Source organism: Lissotriton vulgaris, chromosome 5, assembly GCF_964263255.1.
Source record: "Lissotriton vulgaris chromosome 5, aLisVul1.2, whole genome shotgun sequence".
NCBI classification, from domain to species: domain Eukaryota; kingdom Metazoa; phylum Chordata; class Amphibia; order Caudata; family Salamandridae; genus Lissotriton; species Lissotriton vulgaris.
This window is the reverse complement of record NC_141693.1, coordinates 1,313,475,156-1,313,498,918: the sequence shown is the minus strand read 5'-3', so window position 1 is coordinate 1,313,498,918 and position 23,763 is coordinate 1,313,475,156. Positions and strand designations below refer to the sequence as shown.

At 47.0% G+C, this 23,763-nt stretch overlaps 1 protein-coding gene across 4 annotated transcripts in view; it reads right to left on the bottom strand.

The window, feature by feature from the left end:
- Window positions 1-23,763, bottom strand: part of BLTP3A (bridge-like lipid transfer protein family member 3A) — a 636,759-nt gene that overhangs the window by 422,699 nt on the left and 190,297 nt on the right. For all 4 annotated transcript variants that reach the window (XM_086923213.1, XM_086923214.1, XM_086923215.1 and 1 more), the window contains exons 6-8: window positions 19,857-19,997; window positions 19,375-19,545; window positions 19,097-19,274 (exon numbers count right to left, since the gene is read on the bottom strand). In XM_086923213.1, coding sequence (XP_086779339.1) covers window positions 19,097-19,274; window positions 19,375-19,545; window positions 19,857-19,997 — 490 coding nt within the window. The remainder of the gene's footprint in view (window positions 1-19,096; window positions 19,275-19,374; window positions 19,546-19,856; window positions 19,998-23,763) is intronic.

Genomic DNA, 23,763 nt, shown 5'->3' with positions numbered 1-23,763 from the left:
TCTATATGTTTTCTGAACATAGCTTCTCCGTTGTATGCAGATATTGATGATTGGATCTCAGGCTTAAATGCCATAGGTTTAAGACATCCATGGCATCTCAAGCCTGTGGAGGCCATGTCTATCGCACATTCTATTGTCTGCGAGGAGGTTCACTCACCATCCTGTAGGACCTTTCTTGTGGCTGCATTTTTGTCTTCAGGTACCAAGTAGACTAGGCTGCCAACATCGGACAAGATTTGTAGGTCACTGCGACCCAGGATCACTAGCGAATTGGCAGCTCGAACAGTGACGGCAGACATGAGGGAGAATCTCTTCCCTATTGTAGGAAAGGCTGGCTCTCTATATAGTGCACTAAACAGAAGTACACTGCGTAGAGAGTCCAGTGGGTTGCCAAATGGCTTACAGAAGCTAAAGTAAACAATACTAACACTCTCTTTTGTGGTAGTGCGGACAAGCAGTTAGGCTTATCAGAGGGTAGTGCTAAGCATTTGTTGAAATCACAGAGGCAAGAAACGAGACACACACTTAGAGACCAAATTAGAAAACTAACACTTCTTTTTATATGTTTCACAGGCAAATAAAACGTTCAAACCTGCGTGCTTTTCCACACAATGCAATACTTTGGCAGGAAAAGTCAGAAATGTATAAAGGTAGGTACAGTCCGTTTCAGTGGTTCACCTTCAGGGTTCGAAGTCGTAAGCGGCCAAAGTACTACCAGCATTTCTTCAGGAGCAGCCCAGGTTTCAACGGGAGACAGATACTGGTGAGGATGTAACTGGGCATGCTACGATGAAGGGGTGGCCACCTGGAAATAGGCTGCACAGGGGGACTTCAAGACAGGTCAGAGAGCTCCCAAATGGGGGCTTAGATCGAAAGGGGTCTTGGGGCAAGGTGGCACAGCTGGTTCTTCGGGACCCAGGCCAGGCTGCTCAGGTGCACAGTGGTTTGAGGAGCTGGGCAGGTGCGCAAAGATGCTCCTTGAGGTTCAAAGCAAACAGCTGGCAGGGGCAAAATCAGGACAGCTGGGCCACTGACGAAGTGGGTCTTAGTGATGCTGAAATCCCTCAAGGGCTGCTCAGTCGTGGTACAGTGAGAATCCAGATTGAACTCACTTTTGGTGTTTGGTCAGGGCTTCCGGTACGCCGGGGGTTGGTGAGCACGCCTCCAGTTGGTCCTGGTGTCTTCATACTGTGGGGTACAGATCTGACCTTCCAAAGCACGAGAACTGTCTACCAGTCGACTGAGGCGTCAGTCAGTCCGGAGAGCTGCAAGACGGTAGACTAAACACTGCTTGCCAGTGTCTGCGGACTGTAGGGGAGTAGCTCCTATACTCCAAGGCAGACTGTAGGTGATGTTCGACGTGGTGGCTGACTACCCAAGACTTTGGTAGTTCTCCAGTAGGCAGGGTTTCGCACCAATAGTTATCAGCTCTTTTGCTGTTATCGCAAAGCAGTGACTCTTCATCCTTCTTCTCTTGATCCATCTGATCTGAGTTCTTGGATTCAGGGGTCCAACCTAAATACACAATTTAGGGGTTTTAAAGGGTAGTAGCCAATGGGCTGCCTACCTTTAGGGTGTCTACACCCTCTATATGACTACTTGCTGATGGAATTGGGCATAACCCTAACCTTAGAATGCTAATTCCATCCAAACCAAGATGGAGGAATCTAAAAAGAGAGGTCCACCTCAGCTAGACCACCCTAGAGGTGGTGCTGATTAGATGTGTGCACACTTCCTAATCTTACTATTTTGTCCCACCTGTGTTGCCCCCAAAAGGTTGGGGTCCGGACATGGGGGTGGGCATCTCCACATTATGGAGGGATCTTGGTTGCATAAAAAAAGCCCACCTTTGAAGCTTCGCGACATGGCGACATGAAATGCAGTTCCTGCTTGGAGGAGGTTTGGGCTCCTTTGGCCCGAGCAGACTTTGTTCCTGACCTCTGAGAGCTAAGGCTCTCACCTCAGGGGGTCAGACACTGATCTAGGGTGGCTGGCTGGTTCAGACCAGTCAGTGAACACACTAGGGATCGGAAGGTTTTCAGGGGGCACCTCAGAAGGTGTACTCTGGCTGCATTTATTAATAAATCCAGCACTGGCAGCAGTGTAGGTTTATCAAGGCGAGGTGTTTGGTACCAAACACTGTGGGGTACAGTGAAGCAATCATGTAGCTGGGAAACCCGTAATCACGGGTGTCCAGCCCATGGACTCGGTATGGCTACCCTATGCACTTGTGGTATCCAAGGGTGAACTTCAATAGCACAGGGACACATCCACTCATGCAGGTATGCCCACACATGGGCATAGTGCACACAGCCTTAGGGCTGTTGGCCTGCTGTAGGGGTGACTTACCTACACCACATGCAGTGCTGGATAGGCATGGCACACAGGGATGTGTCAATGTTGATTCTTCTTTTTTCTCTGCACCAAGACACGCAGGTTGCAATGGCAGTTTACATGAGCTTAGTGAGGAGTCTTTTAGATACGGCACACTTCATGCTGCGGCACATAGGGATCCTATTTAGTGCCAAGGCCCTAGGTAGCAGGGGTACCACTTACTAGGGACTTCCAGGGATCCCAAAGGGGTGCCAGCTGTGGAACAATGGTACAGTTTTAGGGAAAGAACACAGATGCTGGGGACCTGGTTAGCATGGACCCAGCACACTTTCAGTCAAAGCAATATCAGATACCAGGCAAAAAGTGGGGGGTGTACCGCAACAAGGACCCAGTTTTCTACACTTATTTTGTCCAAGGGTCTGCCTTCTTTGTCTGGGTTCATGAAGATGGGAGCAGAAGGGTTTTTGGAGCATCTTTGCGCTATTTGTGAGATCACGGTCACGTTTGGGATGGCCCGTGAGGCAAGTGGGGGAATCCTCTGTAGCGTTATCCTTATTGTCTGTGCGAGGTGGTACTGCAGCTACTGTAGCCGGGTTCTATATTATCTTAATCCCCTCCTCCCAGATATACTCAATAATGGGGCCGGCCGTCACAGACTTCTTTACTTGCTCCTTGAATTAATAAAGAAAACAGTCAGACTGCTTAACCGAGGTTGGGAGATGAAATTGTGTTGCAGCCCGGTCCAACAGGTATGAAAGCCCCCATAGTCCTCTGGGGAGAGTCTTGAGGTTGTGGTGGTGGAGTAGGGACAAGGTAGTGATCCCGCTGATGTTGGCGTTCAGAAATTTCTCCTTTCTTGCTTTCAGAAGACTTTTGATCTTCTCTTCATGGCGCCGCTATATTCGAGGCAGGTGTCATCCTGAGCGTTATAGGTGTAAAAATATGCCTTGGCATAGCAGGAGAGAAAGGCTGAGGTGGTGCTGACACAGGAGGGTCAGGAAATGTTCTATAATCCTGCAGCATGGCTTGCAAATCCTGGACTAGCAATATGGGCATTTGCACTTCTTCATACCTGGGCTGAGGATGAGGATGGTATTGGCAATGTTTGTAATGCCGCTTGGGAGGGGCATAATGTTTATCATATTAATGCTCTTCCTCATCTTCCTCCTGGAATTTTACCTGAAGTTGCGAGCTGCCCCCAAAAGGCCCATCCTCGTCCGGCTCTTCCAAGTCTAACAAGTGTCTTGGTGTCAAAGGTGAGACCTTGCTGGGGATGTCAATTCAGGTCTTAAAGCTGTTTTTGTTATTTTGGTGTTTTTTTATCATCGTGAACAGTCCCATCAACTATGTGAATGTGAACTTAGGCGTCAACGGTAGGAACTCTATCGTCGACGCAGTCGTCGACGGTGTCGCCGTCTTCGTTGATGTTGTTGCCGTGGACACTGTCTTGATGGACGATATCATCCTTGTTGATGAGATGGGTGCGTCGATGCCTATCATCGAAGTTCTTGACAAAGATGGTCTCGTAGACAAGAAGGTGGTGACAGTCGTCGTTGATGCCGGCTTCGACTGTGATGTTGTAGCCGACGGAGATTTGAGAGAATGTTTTTCCTTGATGGTTCAAAGAAAGACGAATGCTTAAGCTCCCCTATCTTCATAGATGGAGTAGAAGGCTAAGAGGAGGCCACCTCTGTGGAGAGAGTTTTAGTTTCTCCTTTCTCAGAGGTTCTTTATTATACCTTTTTAAGACCTTTCTGCTCTCCTCAGAAGCCCCTTGGTCAGTTTATCTTGACCTTTTGTGGGTTCTCACAGATGTATCACTGCCCTCCTCAGAAGTGGTTTATTTCTACAATTTAGACTTCTGTAGCCACAGAAGTAGCCTTCTCTCACTATCCTTTAGGGTTTCAGAAGAGAAAGTGTGACATATTTTGCACTCCTTTACTTGATGGTGAGGATAGAGGCAGTAAAGACAATTTCTATGTGATCATCCATGTGTTGCTTTTTCTTCCCACAGGTCTTGCAGGATCTGAAAAGGACTTCTAAGAAGTCTCAGACATAGTAGTTGTAGATAAATCTTCAGATGTAAAGGAAACAAGCATTTGCAATGCAATGGTCTCGGCATCATTAATGGTAGAGCTATTGGCATTGCTCATGACATTTTTTTTTTCTTTAAATCACAAATAAATGGCATTGTCATTAACATTGCCAATACACAGCACCCTTTCTCACTGCTCCATCAGGATTCAAGCAAGCCGGGCCGAAGACGGCTGAAATGCCAGAAACCGGTCCCCGGTAGCTTGTCTCCTTTCTGGTGAAGAATTGGCTTGGTAGTTTAGTCGACCCTGTTCCCATGATGCACTGGGCCAGGGACAGACTGATTTGCATATAGCCAGGTTCTGATCTGGGATGGGGCAGTGAGATAAATAACGGTGATGGATCAAGCCCTGATCTTTGGACTGGGTAAGAGTGGTCTGCTTAATTCAGACACTCTGTTCATCACCACCTCCTTTTCTAAAAAGACCTAAAACCAAGCAGCAAGTTGCGTCCCGGATTCCAGTGTAGGCCAAAAGAAATAGCCCAAATGAGATGTGACACAGTGCCTCATCAAAGACTCGGCAAATGCTTTAAGAAAAATGACACTAGATCCCAGATTCGGTCAGAACAGTTAACACTCGAGGAAGGAAAAAAAGTATTTTAAAACAAGAAACACCACCGAGGGGGGTTATGGCTTGGCGCCGATGAAGATGGCGCCTTAAGACAGGAGCTCCACCAGAGTCGCGACAAAAGCCCCTAAATATCTGCATGTTTTCTGTTGCAGACAAGGCTACCATCATTGCAGTACCTGCGGAGCGCATGCCGCACTGAATGATATGCAGATTGTATGCTTTTGCCCTCGCCTCCTCTCCTAATCACGGCGCTCTCCGAGGTAAGGCCAAAGCGAGACACGGTGGAAGTAGGCGCACTAGAATACACACCTCGCCCAAGTGTAGATCCACGGGAGGAAATAGGACAAGCTGCTCGCAGGAGTGACTCCAATTGATACCGCCGCTCCCTATATACCTTACCCGGAGGCCACTGATCTGAGGTGGTCCACAAACAAAGCCGGCGGCTCCAGGAGGGACGAAGACCTGCCTGGCTCCCGTCATCGGGTGCCCCCTCTCCTTCCCACCTGACTTCGGAGCGGCGTGGCGAACACTGCACCACCAAGACAAAGCAGCTACCGTAATAGGGGTAAGGAATCGCATTCACCCCTCCCCGATCAACCCACCCTTTACCCTGGGCAGCAGTGCGACCCGGCTGCCGCCCACTGAACTGGAGGCCCACACGGGTTCAGGGACCGGGCAGACCTCTTGCAAGGCGCTTTCCAGGCGAGATAAAACCAAGGCGGACACAGGCAGTATTAGACAAAGTGCTCCACATTAACAAGCACCGCCAACTGGGGACCGGTGGCTTTGGTGTCCCACCCCACTTATTACAAAAAACCTCGGGACTGAGCCAACATTGTGAGAGTTGGGAATCAGTGCTACACTGGGGCTGGAGCCTCGACGATCTCGCAGCCTTGAGACTTGGAACTAGTGATCACCGCCCCTATGCCGGGGGCAAGCTCCGGACCAGTAAAGTACCCAATGCCCAACTACTGCCAAGGCCAAACCATTGTGAATCACAGTCATTTACAAAACAGAGGGTGGTTCCGCCGGATGCTGGGCACCTGCTACATTATCGGCTCCTAGCATGGGGATAACTTCTGGGACTGCCTGATTCTGCTGGAACAGCCCAACCAAGGGGACCATACCTCAGATAATAAATACGCCACAGTGGCTGCTATAAACACTCCTAACCACCGGCATCTTCTGTGGGGCGGCGGCTGGTCCATCCTGCTAGATAGGTGTAGGTTGTGCACTTACACGGTCTGCCAGTCATCACGCGAACGATCTGCTCCTGATACGCAGTTACTTAACCTTTCCCCATGATGAAACCCAAGTGAGGTCCCCCGGTACAGACTAACAAGCTGGACGAGTCCTGAATAAGATACTTGTACCATTAAATGACGAGACGATGAGCCCGCCCCCCCAGCTACGCGGCTGGCCCCGTGTTTATTTCCTCTGCGGGGCTGTGGAGGAAGCACAAAGCACGCCCCCTTCTGCGTGACCCTCCTATGATGGGCTGGCTGAGAATGAAAGTCTTACCATTGTTGCTACGGCGCGCGCACTCCTGAAAACGAAAGCTATGGTGGGGGCGGGACTTCCGCCTTGTGCGCGAAGCCCGCACCCACGAGTGTCTGGCCGGAGAAGCAGTGGTTGAGGCTGCAGATCTCCGGAGTGGCGGTAAGTGCCCTTACTTGGGGGGGGGCGCTTGTGTGTGTATATGTATGTGTGCGATGGGGGGCCTTGGTGCACGTGTGTGTGTGCTTGTGCGCGCGTGTATGTGTGTGTGTCCGGGGGTGTGTGTCTATGTGCGTGCGTGGGCGCTGGGGGAATTGTCAGAAGAGGTGCGGCGTAGAGTGTGAGGCGAGGTGGGGGAGGGGTGGGTGCAGTATCGTGGGCAAAGGAGAGAGCGGACGAGGCACTGGGAGGCATGCGAAGGGGGGGCGAGAGTGCCGGGATAGTGGGCAATTGAAAGCGCTGAAAAATGGTTGATCACCGGAGTAGTAACGGCATTTGGGGCCCGTTGCTGGAGAGTTTTTAAAAGGTGCGCATCTGTCGGCGGGGGGGGGGGGGGGGGGGGGGGGGCGGCGGGGTGGGGGCGAGCGGGCGGCTCCCGTATTGGTAGGGATGTCTGTGTGCATGCGTGTGTGTATGCGTGTATGCGCAGGCGTGTTTGAAGCTTCTCAGGAGACAGTGGCTGAGCGCGCGGCCCGCGGCAATCGCCTCAACAGGAAATGCGCGCGACCAGGACTGTCTCCTGGGAAGCACGCTCGGTGACATAAGATCTCGGCGGAGACGCGCTTACGCGCGTCTTTTAGCCGAGACCTAAAAATGGAGCAGAGCTCAGGGAGACTCCCTTCCACAACATTCAGTAGAAAATCGGAGGGATTCAGCCTCTGTTGGGAGTGTTCTAGAGGGTGCTGTCACCTGATTGGTTATAGTAAAAGTTTGGTGTGTTTTTTAAAGGGCATAGAAAGGCTATTAAACTGACTTTGTAATGCCATTATATCCTATGATGCTGATACATACTGCATTACTATGGTACTGTGGAACTCCCACGTCGATGACAAGGAATAATTCAAGCATGTGAATCTATGAAAGATCCAATACTGGAGAACAGAAAAGAGTGAAAAGTTAAAAGAGAAGAAAAAAAAGGGGGGGGGGGGGGGAGAGGGTAGACAGCGCAACCTCCAAAGTGAGCGATTCACATAAGAGTAGCGATCCCTCTGGGTTACTCTAGTTTATAAAGCCATCTCCCATCTTGAATGCTCAGGGTTAGCTACCATCCACCCCCAACCCACAGCATCTATGTGAGAGATAGGAAGAGTAAGCATACCTAAAGGTTTGTTAATCTCAGCCATTGCGGATACCAGGGTTATTGTTATTCAGGTGGAAATTTCCTTCTGGACTGAGTCTTCAGAGGAGCGCAGGTCACAAAGACCAGAAGCTTGAATAAGTTTCGGAAGTCAGCCAAGTCCCAGGCCAAATGCTGTGAAATGTTTTTGGGATATTGACGTTGTAAGCAAACTATATTACAATATGGTCTCATTATCAATTTTTTATCAACATCTTGTAAAAAGTACAAAGTATGTCCTGTGATATGCTTAAATGAAGTATCTTAATTTGTTGTGGTTTTTCATATTATTTGTAAATATAACAATTTTTTTAAAAACTACTAAAGTGCTGCTGGTATACTGAAAAGAAATATAGGCAACTCTAAGCCTTACACTTGATTTTCTCAAAATGCAGTTCCACAGCCTTTTTTTTAGTATCGCCAACCCTTGGGTAAATACATTACTAAATAAAATCTTCATCGATATATAAATACATAAAGAGGATTTTGGTTCAACCATTTTCCTTCACTGGTCTGTCATTCACACTTTGCTTCCATTCACCGCAGCGCACATTATTGAGCAATGGGTCAGCTTCAGCCCTTGGATCTCATGCAGTATGAGCAGTTTATCTGATCACATACAGCCACCTAAAAAGAAGCTACTTCAGTGGCCGGGTCTGTGAGCAATTCATTTACTTTGCAAATTACTTTTCCATGCATTTGTTATCTTTGCCTTCAGTCATCCATGTCTGTTTTCAGATTAAAACAATGCAAAGCCAATAGTATATTTTCTTTGTGCAAATAAGAATCATATTTTCCTGTGATATGCATTAAAATTAAAAACATTTTCTGTTCCTGGTTTAGATACTAAACCTGCCTGCTAGGAAATACCCATAATATTCTATTAAAGTTACATAAAAAAGTTATTTTTTTTTACTATTATATAAACATTATATGAAAAACTCATTCAGGCAGCGGCATTTTTTTTCTTTCTTTGAATATGCTAGCAATAAAAATAGCTAGTTAATGTATTAGCTTGCTAAGGCCAGTTTGTTAACTTTTGGGTAGGAACCTGGCCTCATCTTTCAACTGTATGAACATGCAATGTGCAATAACATCCAGAAATAACCTTAATTGGAAAGAATTCCAGGCTGTAGTCACACAATCCAAAATAGTTAAAGAAAAGATGCAGGGAGATAGAAGCAGGGCATCGGTTAACAGCTACTTCTACTTATATCCAGAGAATAATAAACAAGCTTTGATTGTGGGACTGAAGTTGGGGGGCTTGCTACTTAAAATCAACCAGCGGCTACACAGCAAAAAAGTATGCACAAGTGAGCGGAAGGCAAGCCTAAGTATATAAGAAAGAAAGATGAAGATTCAGAGTGCCGTCTGTGGTGCAATAAAATTAAGGTTGGTCAGGTTCCAAGAATCAACCCAAACCGGACATATTCCTTACGACATTCCTCTGAGAAGTACACGACAATTTACCAATGTCCAGAAAGTTCATAGTGCACAGAGACCACTACTCACCAAGGATGGACCTGATGCAGGACAGACTGTCTTGTTATGAGCTAAAGTGACCTTAGCCTGACAATAACTAGGGAGGAGGACAAACAGAAACCCAATGTTTCCATATACTTAGATTTTAACCCAATGGTTAAGTGCAGGTGATTAGCTGTCCCTAACGAGTTTGCAGAAGTTAATAAAGATTCATGGTAAAGGGAGTATCAAGACACCATGCTACATCGTGCCAAGTTGAGAGTACACTCTGTTCACTACAACACTACAATTTTCGTTTGATCCAGCCATATGTTATTTTAGGTTCACACAAACACCTTGCTCCGAGCAGACATGGTGGTCATATTTGCTGTCCTTGATAGCCATCTCAACCTCCCCATAAGCATGAACTCCGGACTTCTCAGTTTTTACATTTTGTTTAATTCATGAAGATTGACATACATGTTAAAATATGTTCAATGGCAGGGCAATATTCACTGACAATTATGGGTGGAATGATGTTCTGATACAGGACCAGGGATGTTACTGTGTTTGTTGTATATAAAGGTTGTAACAGGGTCATGAAAAAATGTAAAGCTCAGAGCACACTGTGTATATTCTCTTACATTGAAAAACTGAGTCTTGGACTTTATCTCATTGGTAGTAAGACACAACGGTGTTCAGAGGGAGTTAGGTAACACAATTGCCATGATATAAAGTTATAAACCGTTTTGTGGGTTCACTACAAATCGTGCCTACAGGTTAGGGTGGGAAGGTGAACTTAATATTGGCCTTAAACAGCAATTACACGATGGACCTTTGTTGGGATGCCATTTTTGTAGTAGTTCTCCTACAGGGTGGCTGTCTGAAGTGTACCTACTAATGCACAACAAAATAACAGCGATCCCGTGGCCGAAGAGGTGAATGCTGAGCTGGGCTTGTATGCTATCTTACGAACAGATTTATGCATCTATTTGCTTTGTCAGCCACTTTGGGAAATGCCTCGCTGCAGGTGCTTTGCAACAATTTGCCCCATCATGGACAATTCCATTTCCTTCTTTTGCTCCTCAATTAAATATCATAAATATATTCCCCCTGTAAGTGGTCATGTCTAGCCACGAGAACCATAGAATTTGCAATGTCCCAGGGAATGGCTTCCCCACAGAATATACAACTTTGTCCACTGCATTTTTACTCTGTGAGATAAAGGTCATGTCATTTTATAGCTTTGAGCTTTCTTTTTAACAACAGATTCTGGATCACCTAATGTGGAACCTGGTGGATCAGATTTGTATTTAGATTCTATTCATGGCATTATCCATTTAGTGCAGTAAAGTTACATGTATCCATTACCAATTCAAGGGTAATAAAAGCAGGAAAATATTTTTTTCACCTATAGAGATGTAGACGTCTGAACCAGGAGTCAAGAGACATTCCTCTCGCTGTCATCTAAATTGATTTTTTTTTCTATTAAGAATTAATCTTGTCTGGTGGTGATGTCCTAAATGGGTACAAATAAATATCTGCTGATCGAGAATTGGTCAAATAATAATTCCACATTTCTTTTTAATCTTCCCCTGCAACATACTCATTGTCTTCCATGTGCTTATTTTGTTGCACTGGTGGTTATGTTGAATGCCGGGAGGGGGGTGTTAATTTCATGCTGCGAGTCATCATCTTTCTTTGGTACCTCCATGTAAGGTATCAAAACTATGTGGTAGGACAGTCGACTCCTCTCTAGGTGTCCTTTTTTATGTAAGATTATGAAAGGTGTACCTAAAGCCTCCTGAACTTATTATTTTAACTTTTTCAAAACATTTAGTGAAATATTATATTTATTGCATAATTTCTTAGAAATTAATTTAAAGTTGACTGATACAGGAAAACAAGCAAGCTTTGGGATCTAACAAGTAGAATTTTTGACACTAGATCCAAAATCTTTTTTGATACCCTTCAAAACAAGATTGATTGGCACGTTTTGGGACCATACCTAAATTTCATTAACACAAACAGTGGCATTTTTGTGAAGTGTACTTCTTACAGTGTTATCACTGTGCCAGTTTATTCAAATATGTTAGAAAAAATTATTTCCTTCTGGACTTTCGTCAATCTCATGTTACAATTAATTGTTTTCAATAATGGGAATTTAACCTTGTTTATTGTTTTACATATAATAAAATGCCTCTAAAACATGAGGGGAAAAATGCACTATAAACTAATTGAATCAGTTTCTCCTATGACACTAAAATCACACTGACTATGCTGCCAATCAGGAGTAAGAAAGCCCTTACCAGTGACAATTTTTTTTTTTAAGTTGAATAGTTATAGATTTACAGAATTTGCATTTCCAGCCATATAGTGGTTAGGTTAGAAAGCTCCACTTCTTTAAATCAAATGCTGGGAGGGTCACAAGTAAATATATATCTAATCAAATATAAGAATTGTATTTCTTTGATAGCGCTAGTCAGTTAGACTAAGGCGTGTAGGTGGAGGGTTTGTAATATTGTAATTTCTTAATAATGTGTGACAAGAAGTTGATACTCTGCAAGGTTTTAAAGTGGCACATTACTGGTAAGAGCTGTTTGCTCCGAGAGTGTGCCCTTAGCATTACATGAATTGTTTCCCTACAGCTTTATATGATAGTAGTATGTAGCAAATTCCATCTTTTTAAAGTTTTTTGTTTAGCTGTGTTTTTATACCGGATGTAGGTATGCTCCTTTCTGCATTCGTTATTGATTTTTTTTTTACAAAAATAGAAGTTCAACTGTGAATAATATGAAGTGGCAAAATGATTGTTGTTGTTAGCCTTAGTTGTGCAGCAGAAACAGTTCCCTGTAGAATTGTATGAATGAATGTTGCGTAGTTTAACCATTTAGCTCACAAAACGTTTTAAGTGGCATAAGAGCTACCAAGAACTCAAATGCATAACTCTTCATACAAAAATGGTGAGAAATAACATAACATTTATTCATATAGCATTATTATTTATTTGTAACATTACAAGTAGTCTCAGCCAAAACATCACAACCAACAACATTATTTCATTTGGATTAACAGCATCTGAACCTCAGCTTTCCCCAATTCAAGCCTACACATATTTCCTCCACTGGAGTATACACACTTTAACCCATTGAAAAGCAATTGTTTGTTACTAAGCCAAGTTTAAGACTGCCCATGTTTCAATGCCAGCAGAATTACCGGAATACAAATAAAGGTAAATCTAGGTTATTCAGTAAGGAGTGATTCTGTCCTGTAACTCCAGTTCTGTAGTAGGGGTATCTCTGTTATAGTCATAATCTAGTGAATAGTCCCGCCCATGTGCGTGGACCCCGGAGCAATCAAAAATAATCTCTTAAGGTGTCGAAAAAATGCAGAACTGCACAGACACTTAAGAGAGAATTAAAGACAGATAATGCAGCCTATAAAACCAGGCTACACTGTCCAGTACTTCAACTAGAAATTCCACCAAAAATCCACAAACAGCAAAGTCTGTCCAGATTTCCCTTGCCTCAGCAGCAAAACCCCTCTGGAATGATAGAGAGGAAGACCTGGACAGACAAGCCCCATAGGCTGCCATTATGTGGCTCAGAACAGGATACTGTGCCTTTAAGAGAACTTTACAGAACTGCACAGTATCCCAGAATGCACTGCAGGTCCCTTTTACTTTCAGTTCTTTTTGAAGGCGTAACACGCCAGACCTGTAGCATTCCTTACATGAATATGTCTCTCCACCGGGGAGGAGGGTGGGCGCTTATGACTATAACAGAGATACTCCTACTACAGAACTGGAGTTACAGAACAGAAACTACTCCTTCTGTAGTAGGGGATCTCTGTGTATAGTCATAATCTAGTGAATAGAATAGCAAGCCCATTCCCACACCAAAGCGGCGGTGGAGAAAAGAGAAATAACACCACTATTGTGCGAGCAGATTTCGCAGCGAAGCCTGCCCAACCTGAGCGTCTGCCCTGGCATCAGTGTCCAGGCAGTAATGCTTAGCAAAGGTATGGACCGACTTCCAAGTGGCCGCCTTGCAGATTTCTGCAATGGGAACATTACGGAGCAAAGCCGTCGTGGCAGCTTTGCCCCTGGTGGAATGAGCCTTAGGTTTACCCCCTAAGGTCTTATTAGCCTTTTTGGTAACACAGTTGTATGCAGGACACAATCCACCTAGAGATGGGCTGTTTAGAAGTAGCAAGACAGGTCCTGACTGATCCATAATTGATAAACAATTGGTCTGACCTACGAATATCTTTGGTCTTATCCAGAAAAAATGTCGACACCCTCCTAACATCCAGGGAATACAAAGACCTTTCCGCTGGAGATGAAGGATTCTGAAAAAACATAGGCAAAGTTATTGTCTGGTTGACATGAAAATCAGAAATAACTTTGGGAAGAAATTTAGGGTGAGTACGCATAACAACCTTAGCAGCATGAAATACAGTATAAGGTTCTTGGCAACACAACGCCTGAATTTCACTCACCCTGCGGGGCGATGTAATGGCCACGAGGAACTCCGCCTTCCAGGACAGGTGCTGCAACGAAGCCTTATGAATAGGTTCAAAAGGCTGCTTCATCAATCTGAACAGCACCACATTCAATTCCATTGAAGGAAGCCGGACAGGAGGGAATACTTTCTTCAAGCCTTCCAAAAAATCTTTGATCACAGGGATCTGGAAGAAGGAAGTCTGTGAAGGGCATTTCCTGTAGGCAGTCAATGCAGCGAGAGGAACCTTAATGGAATGAACATTAAGGCCAGACTGCGCCAAATGTAGAAGGTAAGGAAGGATGACGTCTTCCTTGCACGTCGTCGGGTCATAGTTCTTAGACTTGCACCAGATTCAGAACCTCTTGCACTTGTAAGCATAGGAAGTCCGAGTGGAAGGTCGCTGAGCCTCCTTCAGTATGTCCATGCAATCTTCTGGTAGATTCAAATGGCCATATTGCACTATCTCAGGAGCCATGCCGCCAAACTCAAAGATGAGAGGTTGGGGTGCAACATTTGCCCCCCAAACTTCGTGAGAAGGTCCGGCTTGCACGGCAGCCGTATGTGTGGAAGGAGAGACCGGTGAAGCAGGTCCGTGAACCACCACTGCCTGGGCCATTCCGGGGCAATCACGATCATCCGTGCCCTGGACTGGGACAGCTTGATGAGCACCGCCGGAATCAGGGGAATGGGTGGAAAAGCGTACAGAAAGCTGTTTGACCAGTTGATCCATAGCACATTCCCCAGCGTCCCCTGCTGGTAGTACCTGGAGGCGAAGTCTCGGCATTTGCTGTTTTCGGCGGTGGCGAACAGATCTACGTCTGGAGTCCACCACCTTGCGAAGACTTCTCCTAGTACTTCGTCGTTTATGACCCATTCGTGGTTTTCCTGAATCAGTCTGCTCAGTGCGTCCGCCTGAACATTCTGCACACCTGGCAGATGTGTAGCCATTATCGTCAGTCCTCTGGCCAGAAGCCAGTGCCAGATCGCCTGCGCCTCCTGCGACAGAGTGCGTGATCTCGAGCCCCCCTGCTTGTTGAGGTAATACATCGTGGACGTATTGTTTGTCTGTACAAGCAGAGAGTTGGTCTGGAAGGATGGATGAAAGGCCTTCAGTGCCAAGTGAACAGCTCTGAGTTCCAGGAAATTGATGCGATACGTGGACTCCATCGGGGACCACGTTCCTTGACTGTAAGTCTCCGGAGTGCGCCCCCCAACCGTGGAGAGAAGCATCCGTCACGATAGTATGAGTGGGAATGTCCTTGTGGAAGGGAACCCCTCTGAGGAGATTCTCCGGTGAACGCCACCACTTCAGAGACTGAAGAGCATGCAGAGACAGTCGTATCTTGTCGTCCCAAGACCCTTTCCTCTGATCCCACTGATCCTCCAAGCACTCCTGCAACGGTCTCATGTGCAGCTGTGCGTGTGGCGTTAGGAAGATACAAGAGGCCATCGATCCCAGTAGAGAAGACACCGTCCTCACTGTTGTAGATGGAGTGGTCATAAGAGCATGAGCCTTCCGAAGGAGTGATAATCGTCGCTCCTCCAAAGGAGACACGCTTGCTGACAGCGTATTGATGGAGGCTCCCAAGTACTGAATGCACTGGACCGGAGTCAGGACAGACTTGGACATGGTGATGTGCAACCCCAGCTTGTTCAAGAGAACGCACGTCTTCTAGAAGTGTGCTTGAGCTTCAGAGAAGGAGGAGGCCTTGATCAACCAATCGTCCAGGTACGGGTAGACAAACACCTTGTTCTTCCTTAGGTGTGCTGCTAAAACTGCCATGCACTTCGAGAATGTTCTGGGCGCAGACTTCAGTCCGAATGGTAGTACTGTGTACTGATAATGGTTGGTGCCGACTTGGAATCGCAGGAACTTCCTGTGTTTGTGTGCAATGGGCACATGGAAGTATGCATCCTGTAGGTCTATTGCCCATAGCCAGTCTCCCTGTTGCAACTGAGGATAAATCTGATGCAACGACAGCATGCAAAACTTCTCTCTGCGAATCCACTTGTTTGCCTGCCGCAAGTCCAGAATGGGCCTGAACTCGTTCTTGTCCTTTTTGCGATCCAGGAAGAACCGGGAGTACAGACCTCTTCCTCTTTGAGACAGAGGTACGTCTTCTATCGCCCTTTTCCTTAACAGGCTATCGGCCTCCGCCTGGAGCTTGCGCAGTTGAAACTGCGAGCTGACCGGAGGGATTGATGGAGGCGGGCTGGTAAACCGAAGACTGTATCCATTGCAAACAATATTCAGCACCCACTTGTCCTGAGTAACTTTTCTCCGCTCTGCCAGAAAAAATTGAACGCTTCCCCCCCACCGAAGCGGGTAACGGATGTAGGGGGAAGTAACCGCTCCGGGTCGAGACCCGGCTGGGCCCTTGTTCGCTGTAGAGGACTGCTGTCCCCCTCTACCCTTCTGGTGCTTCTGGAAGGGTCTCCGGAACTGCTGCTGTTGTTGCTGCTGCTGTCCCGAAGTCTGCCCTCTTCCTCTTCCCTGGGCACCGAACAGTCTCTGGAACGGGCGGTAGGCATTCTTTTCTTTGGGCTTTTCCAGGCCCACAGCCGTCAGGGTCTCTGCCTCCGCCTTCATGCGGGCCATCTCATCATCGGCATGCTTTCCAAACAGGGTTTCCCCCGAGAAGGGCAGATTGGCCACCCGCTGCTGGGCCTCCGGCTTGAGTGATATGAGCCTGAGCCAAGCATGGCGCCGCTGGTTGATCCCATGACAATACCCATGGGCAGCTAAATGAGAGACATCCGCAGCCGCGCTGATGACCTGGTTTGAAACCAGCATCCCCTCTTTGAGTATCTCTTGGAAGTCCTCCCTTTTGTCTCGTGGCAGGAGTTCCGTGAACTGTTGAAGGGATTCCCACAGGGCACGGTCATACCGCCCTAGCAACGCCGCATCGCTGGATGCCTTCATGGCTGTGGATGCAGTTCCACAAGCCTTCCTACCAGCCGAGTCGATCCATCGGCTCTCCTTATCGGGCGGTACGGTTGAGGACGGGGAGGTAGAATGTAACTTCCTGGCCGCCGTCACTATAACAGAGTCAGGGACCGGGTCTATCCTCAGAAAAGCCGGGTACGAATCCGGGGCCCTGTACTTCTTCAGAAGTTGGGAGGGAGCGGCCTTTGCCACCGCTGGAGTGAGGAACAGCTCCTCCGCAGGCTCTACCAAGCCAGGCACTAGTGGTAGTAGAGGGCGAGACAAATGCTTCTTGTGAAGCGTCTCAAATATCACAGACGTCATAGGTGTTGGAACCGTCACCGTGATTCCCAATTTTGCCGCCCCCCTCAGGAGAATATCCTGGAACGTGCGGATGTCGTCGACCGGAGACACCCTTGTGCCTGGGGATTCCGACAAGGCAGGTGAATAGGTCCTGGTCCTGGACCTGGAGGAGTCCGTGCGGGACCTCGATCCACGCCTCCTATGGCGACGTCTTGACCTAGTGGAGGATCTACGTAGACTCCTCGATCTCCCCCTCCGTCCGGAGCGTGATCATTGCCTTCTTGGCTTTGGTTGATCTGCCGGTTCCACCGGAGCGGGTGACTTCGGTTTGGCCGGGGCCCTCAGCTTAGGGGTCCCCTTGGGAGGAGTCGGAAGTCTGGGCAGTGAGACCGACCTCGGAGGGACCGGAGGCGGCTTGTCTGCTGGCAGCTACGGTCGAGGTATAGGTTGAGGAAGTGGTTGAGGAAGTGGTGGTAGAGGAGGAGGAGTAGGGGCCCTCGGCGGGAGCCCCCTCAGTGACGGAGGCGGGGGTGTAACCGGCCTCTGTGACGGGGTATACACCACGGAATACACCGTACCCGGTGATTCGCCTGCCTTTCCAGCAAGGGACGTTGGCGAACCTCCCATGGTGCCAGACCTCCTTCCACGTCTCTTCGGCGTCGAAGAACGGCGACCGGACGGCGAGCGTCGGTCCCTCGACGGCGAGCGTCTTCTCCTCGGCGTCGACCGTCTTTCCCTAGACGGCGAGTGCCTTCGCCTCAACGGCAACCTCCTGCGCCTCGACGGCGACCTCCTGCGCCTCGGCGGCGATCTTCTCTTCGACGACGAGGATCCCCTCGAAGACGATCTTCTCCTTTTCGCCGACGGCGTCGCCTCGACGGCGAGCGCCGATGCCGGGCCTTTCGACGTCGATCACTCGACGACGACTCCGAAGAGGACGACGACGAAATCGACGTCGCTTTGCCCCAGAAGACGGGGAACAGACTGTAGTCATCCCTCTCGACGCCGTAGTCGGTGCAAACGACCCGGACGGAGAATGGGGACACTTGCTGGTCTTCCTGTCCCTGGGGAGCCCCCCAGAGGGCTCAGCACGGGCAGAGGAAGCCCTTCCAGACCCACCTTGCGCCTTCAGCCTTCTTTCCTCAAGGCCCTGAAGCCTGATTTTCTTTCTGTCCTTCGGGGTCCTGCCAGAGAAGCCCTGACAAATCACACACTCCTCTGGGACATGGGAAGAGGGAAGGCAGAGGATACACACCTCATGGGGATCTGATTTGGCCTTCTTCCTGGAGCACTCCGGACATTTGTCAAAAAATGCAGGCATATTTGACATCAAAAGGGTGCAATAAACAAGAAGAAAGGCACCAAAGTACTTTAGAAAGCACTCAAATTGAAACAAAAGTGAAAAATCACCAATAAACCCTTGAAAAAGGGAGAGCTCAATGCTCCAGGGTCCTGCTTGCAGGAGCCGGAAAAAAGAACTGAAAGTAAAAGGGACCTGCAGTGCATTCTGGGATACTGTGAAGTTCTGGAAAGTTCTCTAAAAGGCACAGTATCCTGTTCTGAGCCACATAATGGCAGCCTATGGGGCTTGTCTGTCCAGGTCTTCCTCTCTATCATTCCAGAGGGGTTTTGCTGCTGAGGCAAGGGAAATCTGGACAGACTTTGCTGTTTGTGGATTTTTGGTGGAATTTCTAGTTGAAGTACTGGACAGTGTAGCCTGGTTTTATATGCTGCATTATCTGTCTTTAATTCTCTCTTAAGTGTCTGTGCAGTTCTGCATTTTTTCGACGCTTTAAGAGATTATTTTTGATTGCTCCGGGGTCCACGCACATGGGCGGGACTATTCACTAGATTATGACTATACACAGAGATCCCCTACTACAGAACTTCTTCTCCCGCACTGTGTACTCCACTGTGGGTGTCAATCCACTCTAGATATCCTGTCATCTATCCTGATTTTAGTGATTGGCTTCCAAAGTTCCTGGTGGAGACAGTTTTTTTAATTCACTAGTCTATTCCTTTATCAATGCAATCCCAAATTCTTCACAGAGTACCTCTCTTCCCTTACCTGTCTCTTGTGCTTGGCTGTCATCACAAATATGTAGGTCTAGGCGGGAGATGAGCAGGTGATATGAAGATTCTTTCATGTCATATTTCTCAAAGTATTGACCTACGGTGCTGGTGCTCTGACTGCCAGAGAATGCTTGGGACCACGTCTGCTGGGCACTGGGTGGTGGTGGAGTCACCTATAGATGATGATGATTATAAAATAATAAAATAACCTAGTTCGCAACACCATTCAAACTGTCCTCCCACCTATAATGTCTGACACAAGGCTCTTCATACCTGTGCAGGCTCAGGAGCCATACTTTTTCTCTGTTGAGCTGACTTTTCCATAGCTTCACTAAGGGACTTGGCATACTTCATCATGGCTTTGAGCTGTGATTCTGTTAGCACCCACAGCAAATCGTCCAGGAGGAACATCAACTTTGAAGCCACCACGTTGCAGTCTTTTGTCTATAATCATGAGCAAAAATAAATGCAAGAACTCGACTCTTCTACACACATAGCCATGGGGAAATGCTCAGACATCTCTCTCCTAATCATAAGCTTGAACTTTATACGCAGGGTTGTCCGGTTCCACAAAATTCACAGGATAGGGACGCCTTTATTTAGCGGTACCAAAGAGTGCAGTCTGACCCCTAGATTCTATTTAATATTGCAAACTGTGTTTGAGTGATCTGCAAACTACTGTGGCAATGGCAATGGTAGATCCTCCCCTCCCAATGATAGTATAAAGCATGTTTCAGCTGGATCAAGGCACTCACCTTCCTCTTTAGGGCAATCTGGATCCTTCCCTGGTTGGTGATCAACCTCAGTGGAGTGGTCACAGCATCCGGATCTCCACTGTCAGTAGCATCAGCCTCAATACGAAGGGTCTGCCAGGTCAGTTCCTTAAATGTTAGCACCTTCACACAGGAGAAAGGAAGAACTCCTTAGTCTTACATTGCCAAAGGACAGAAAGAACTGCAGTAGCAGAGGGGGGAAACAAGCAAAAGTGGGTAAGAATAAGGAAGACGTATGAGAGGAGAAAAAATACAGATGGTAAATCAAAAGATTGCAAAAAGGCATCATTTACTTCGTTTTCCAGTATGGGAACTTCTATAATGTCACACACTGAAAATATTATCCCACTGGATGGTAAATTACTGGCATAAGCCTAGTTAGGCACTTTTAGCTACTATACATTGCTGAGGAGTTTATGCCAGGATGTAAAACTGCCTATTTTAAAAAGGATATACGAAAATCCCTACAGGACTGACACCGTTTTAGTATCCTTTTTCAACACAAATAGGATTTCCTTTATATTACCCCATAAATGAAGGTAGTTAGTGGTGAATGTGGTATTATGGAGACATTCTAGATAGAGATAAATACACCTTCGTAGGCTTTTCTTACATTATCAGCTTTGTGGGGGTGCCGTGTCATCAAAAGGCTCCACCTAAAATCACTTCAAAAGCTGGTATTTCAGAGGTTTGATCTCATCAGCGGGTATGCACCCATAAGGCATATGCAACACGTTACAATTTCCTAGTTGCATGTGTGCCCGTGTTAGTTGTCCTATTGAAACCTGAAAAGGAGCCCATCAGTGTTTATTTTTTGGACCTTGTCCGAGTGGTCAGCTGGTAAATACGGATAATGGGATGCAAGCTACAGACTAAAAATACTGAAGTAAACATAAAGGTAAATTTATTCTACTCTTACGTGTTGGCTCCTTCCCATTCTCAGGTTAGTGAGTGTATTTCATAACTGATGATAATGAGAGATGGATAATGCATCATCAGGAACATTAGGCATGGGTTGGGCAGAACTACCTGCCCAAATTTAGTATTTCCCCCGCAAATTACCTCTACAGTGCAGTGCAGGCTGAATGTGTGTGGGGTAGTCCAAGCAGCAGCCCGGCCATTGTCTGTATATCAATTACCTGGAGATCGAAAACCACGGCGCTGCAGCCCTGGTGACATGTCTAGGCACTGGATGTATGCTGTACTCTATACAGAGTGTAGCAACACGCAATTCTTTTTATCCATATCATTATGGTGGTCTTACTTGCCCCTCGGCAAGGTGGTCTTACTTGGCAATTTTATGGCCTCGAGGAATAAAAGGAAGAAGGCTTCCTTTCGAGAAGATTCATGTAACAGGAGGCCAGCTGCTCAAAGTGTTTATGGATTTGCGGAGTCAAAAACAGTATGAGACTATGAAGCACCTGATTGGAAATAACAGGTATATTCCTCTGTTGGGATCTCTTTTGAAGGTCTCCTTACTTGTGGAGAAGGACTTCCCAGACCCGGTCAATCAGCACTGAATGGCTGGAAAGTAAGTCTTGTAGTCGTCTATCAGCATTTCAGTAGGATGATGCAAAAAAAATACCATCCACTGAGTAATTGCAAAAGCTAAAGTCCTTCAACAGTCTTCATCCCAATCACACCACTTGCTCTTGTGGGGGCCTTCCTTGCAGCCACCATAAATTCAAGGCTGTTGGAGGTGAAGCCTAACAGTTCAATGACTAGCTCTTCAAAAGCCACATGCTCACATTGAGCAATTGAAGGGAGAGATGCAACACTTCTTTCCTGGATGGACAGGTGGTCTTCGATGGTGGCGCAAGATATGGTAGCTTAGGAAAAGATGGAGCTGGTCCGAGCACCAAACCATATGAGGCCGAGGAGGAACCAAATGAAGGATAGAACATCTTGGGCTCTCAGACGATTAAAGAAGTCAAAGGGAAAGCACCAATGACATGTCCCTGCCAGTCCAACATCAGGCCATCACCCAAGTAGTGGCTACTCCTCATTCAGGGTGTCACCTGTCTGCATCTGAGAGGAGGGAGACATTTAATGGTTTAACAAACCCAGGATCTCAAAATGGGTCTACAGCCATCTGTAACAGCTGTGGAGAGTGGGCTAAACTAAATGCTTCCCTGGTGTTCAAGGACAGCACTGAGGTAAAGAATGCAATGAGGACTATGGGAAGTTGGAAGTGATTGGGCCACTACTAGTCTAGCTTCTGTGTTTGATTAAAATGGCAAGTCTGGCCTTTCTGCTATGAAGTCCACATGTAATGAGAGGGAGACTAAATCCTGTGGAGACAGTCCACCAACGTGAATAGTGACTTCTAAGAGTACTGAGGAAGACCTGTGGCAACTCCACTTCTTCCAAGCTCGGTGTCGGCTGAGTTGGGTGGGGTCATATACTCCTGGGTGTACCTGCAGAGTCATGCTGAACTAAAAAATATACTGCTGCTTCTAGGTGTCCTTACAGGAGAGCTAAGTGGGGGACTGGTTCTGCTCAATGCCTCCACCTTTTTTGTTGCCTTGCGAGGTGCAAAGTGTTGTGCTTGAACCCTGCATTGGGAAATTAGTCCTCCAGAATATCTTTTCATGTTGACACTTTCCGCCACTGACTGGGCTGTCATCTGCACAGCGAGAAGGAACTCTGCTCTATAAAGAGGTGGAGGAGTCAGAAGATATATGATCAAGTTTTGACTGCGACAGACACAGGAGTAGCTGGCCTCATCTGCTCGGTGCAAGTCTTGTGAGTCAGTGGAGAAAATATGAGTCTTAGCCATCTGGCATGGACTCAAACATAGAAGCTTAATCGATCTTGTCATGTCTAGAAGGAGAGACTGGCATTATCCTACAGTGCAATAGCGACCTCTATGGAAATGCACTCGATAAAACAGTGCAACAGGGTCTCTACAGTGGGAAAGAGTTAGTTCAAGAAATGCCCTTCAACGCGGAGCGGTTAATGCTCTTTCCTTGGACTGTACCAACTGAAACAGGTTGTCCAGTACCAGAGAAAAGAAAACTCACATAACTAGAAACAGGACACTGGTGTGGACCACCACATGGAAGGGTATCGGAAGGGGACAGTGTCTTGCTACATCATCATTAAAATAGTTGGTTTAATTTGAACTGGCTTTTGTTTTTTACACAAATGATGCGATCCAATAATCCCTAAAGGATCTGTGCACTCTTACTCTGCAAACTAGCCATCCAGCAGTTTCGGGGACCTTATACTGATGCACATAGATAGAGCACAGGCTTGCACCAGATACCTGCCCTCCAGCAAACAAGGGAACTAGAGGCAATGTGTTTAAACAACAACAAGGCACAATGACTTAAAGCCAGAGCACTGCAGCACAAGTAAAGTTCTGCATACAATAAATTGTCCAGTGTTATCTTTGGTTGATAAAGGGTAGTGTAAGGTGGAACTCCCAAAGTCTCGCCCAGACATACAATAAAAAACAAAGCTATGTCAGAATCTGTGCAGGACCATTTTCTTAGCTGAGCAATATCAGTAGCGGTGTCTCCAACCTTTTCTTCTTTGATGACCTGGGATCAAAGCGCCTCGACAGTAATTTTAACAATAAAGCCATCTTCTTGTGAAACAGGTCTTTAACAGCCATCAAAGTGAAAGAGTGAGTTTAGCATAATTTGAGAGAACTGATCAGGACTAAGAGACAGGGGACTTAGAGGTGTTGGTCTAAGGGGAAGTAGGCTGTCATTTCTACGGTGTCTACTCTCTGACTAGAGAGTAGACACCGAGCACAGCATTGCTGTGGCTTACATCCTTTCTGAAGAATAGAACCTTCCAGGTCTGGGAAGGAAGCGCGCGCTCCAAGCCATTTCCCCTCCAGTGTGGGGTGCCTCAGGGCTCATCACTGAGCCCTACTTTG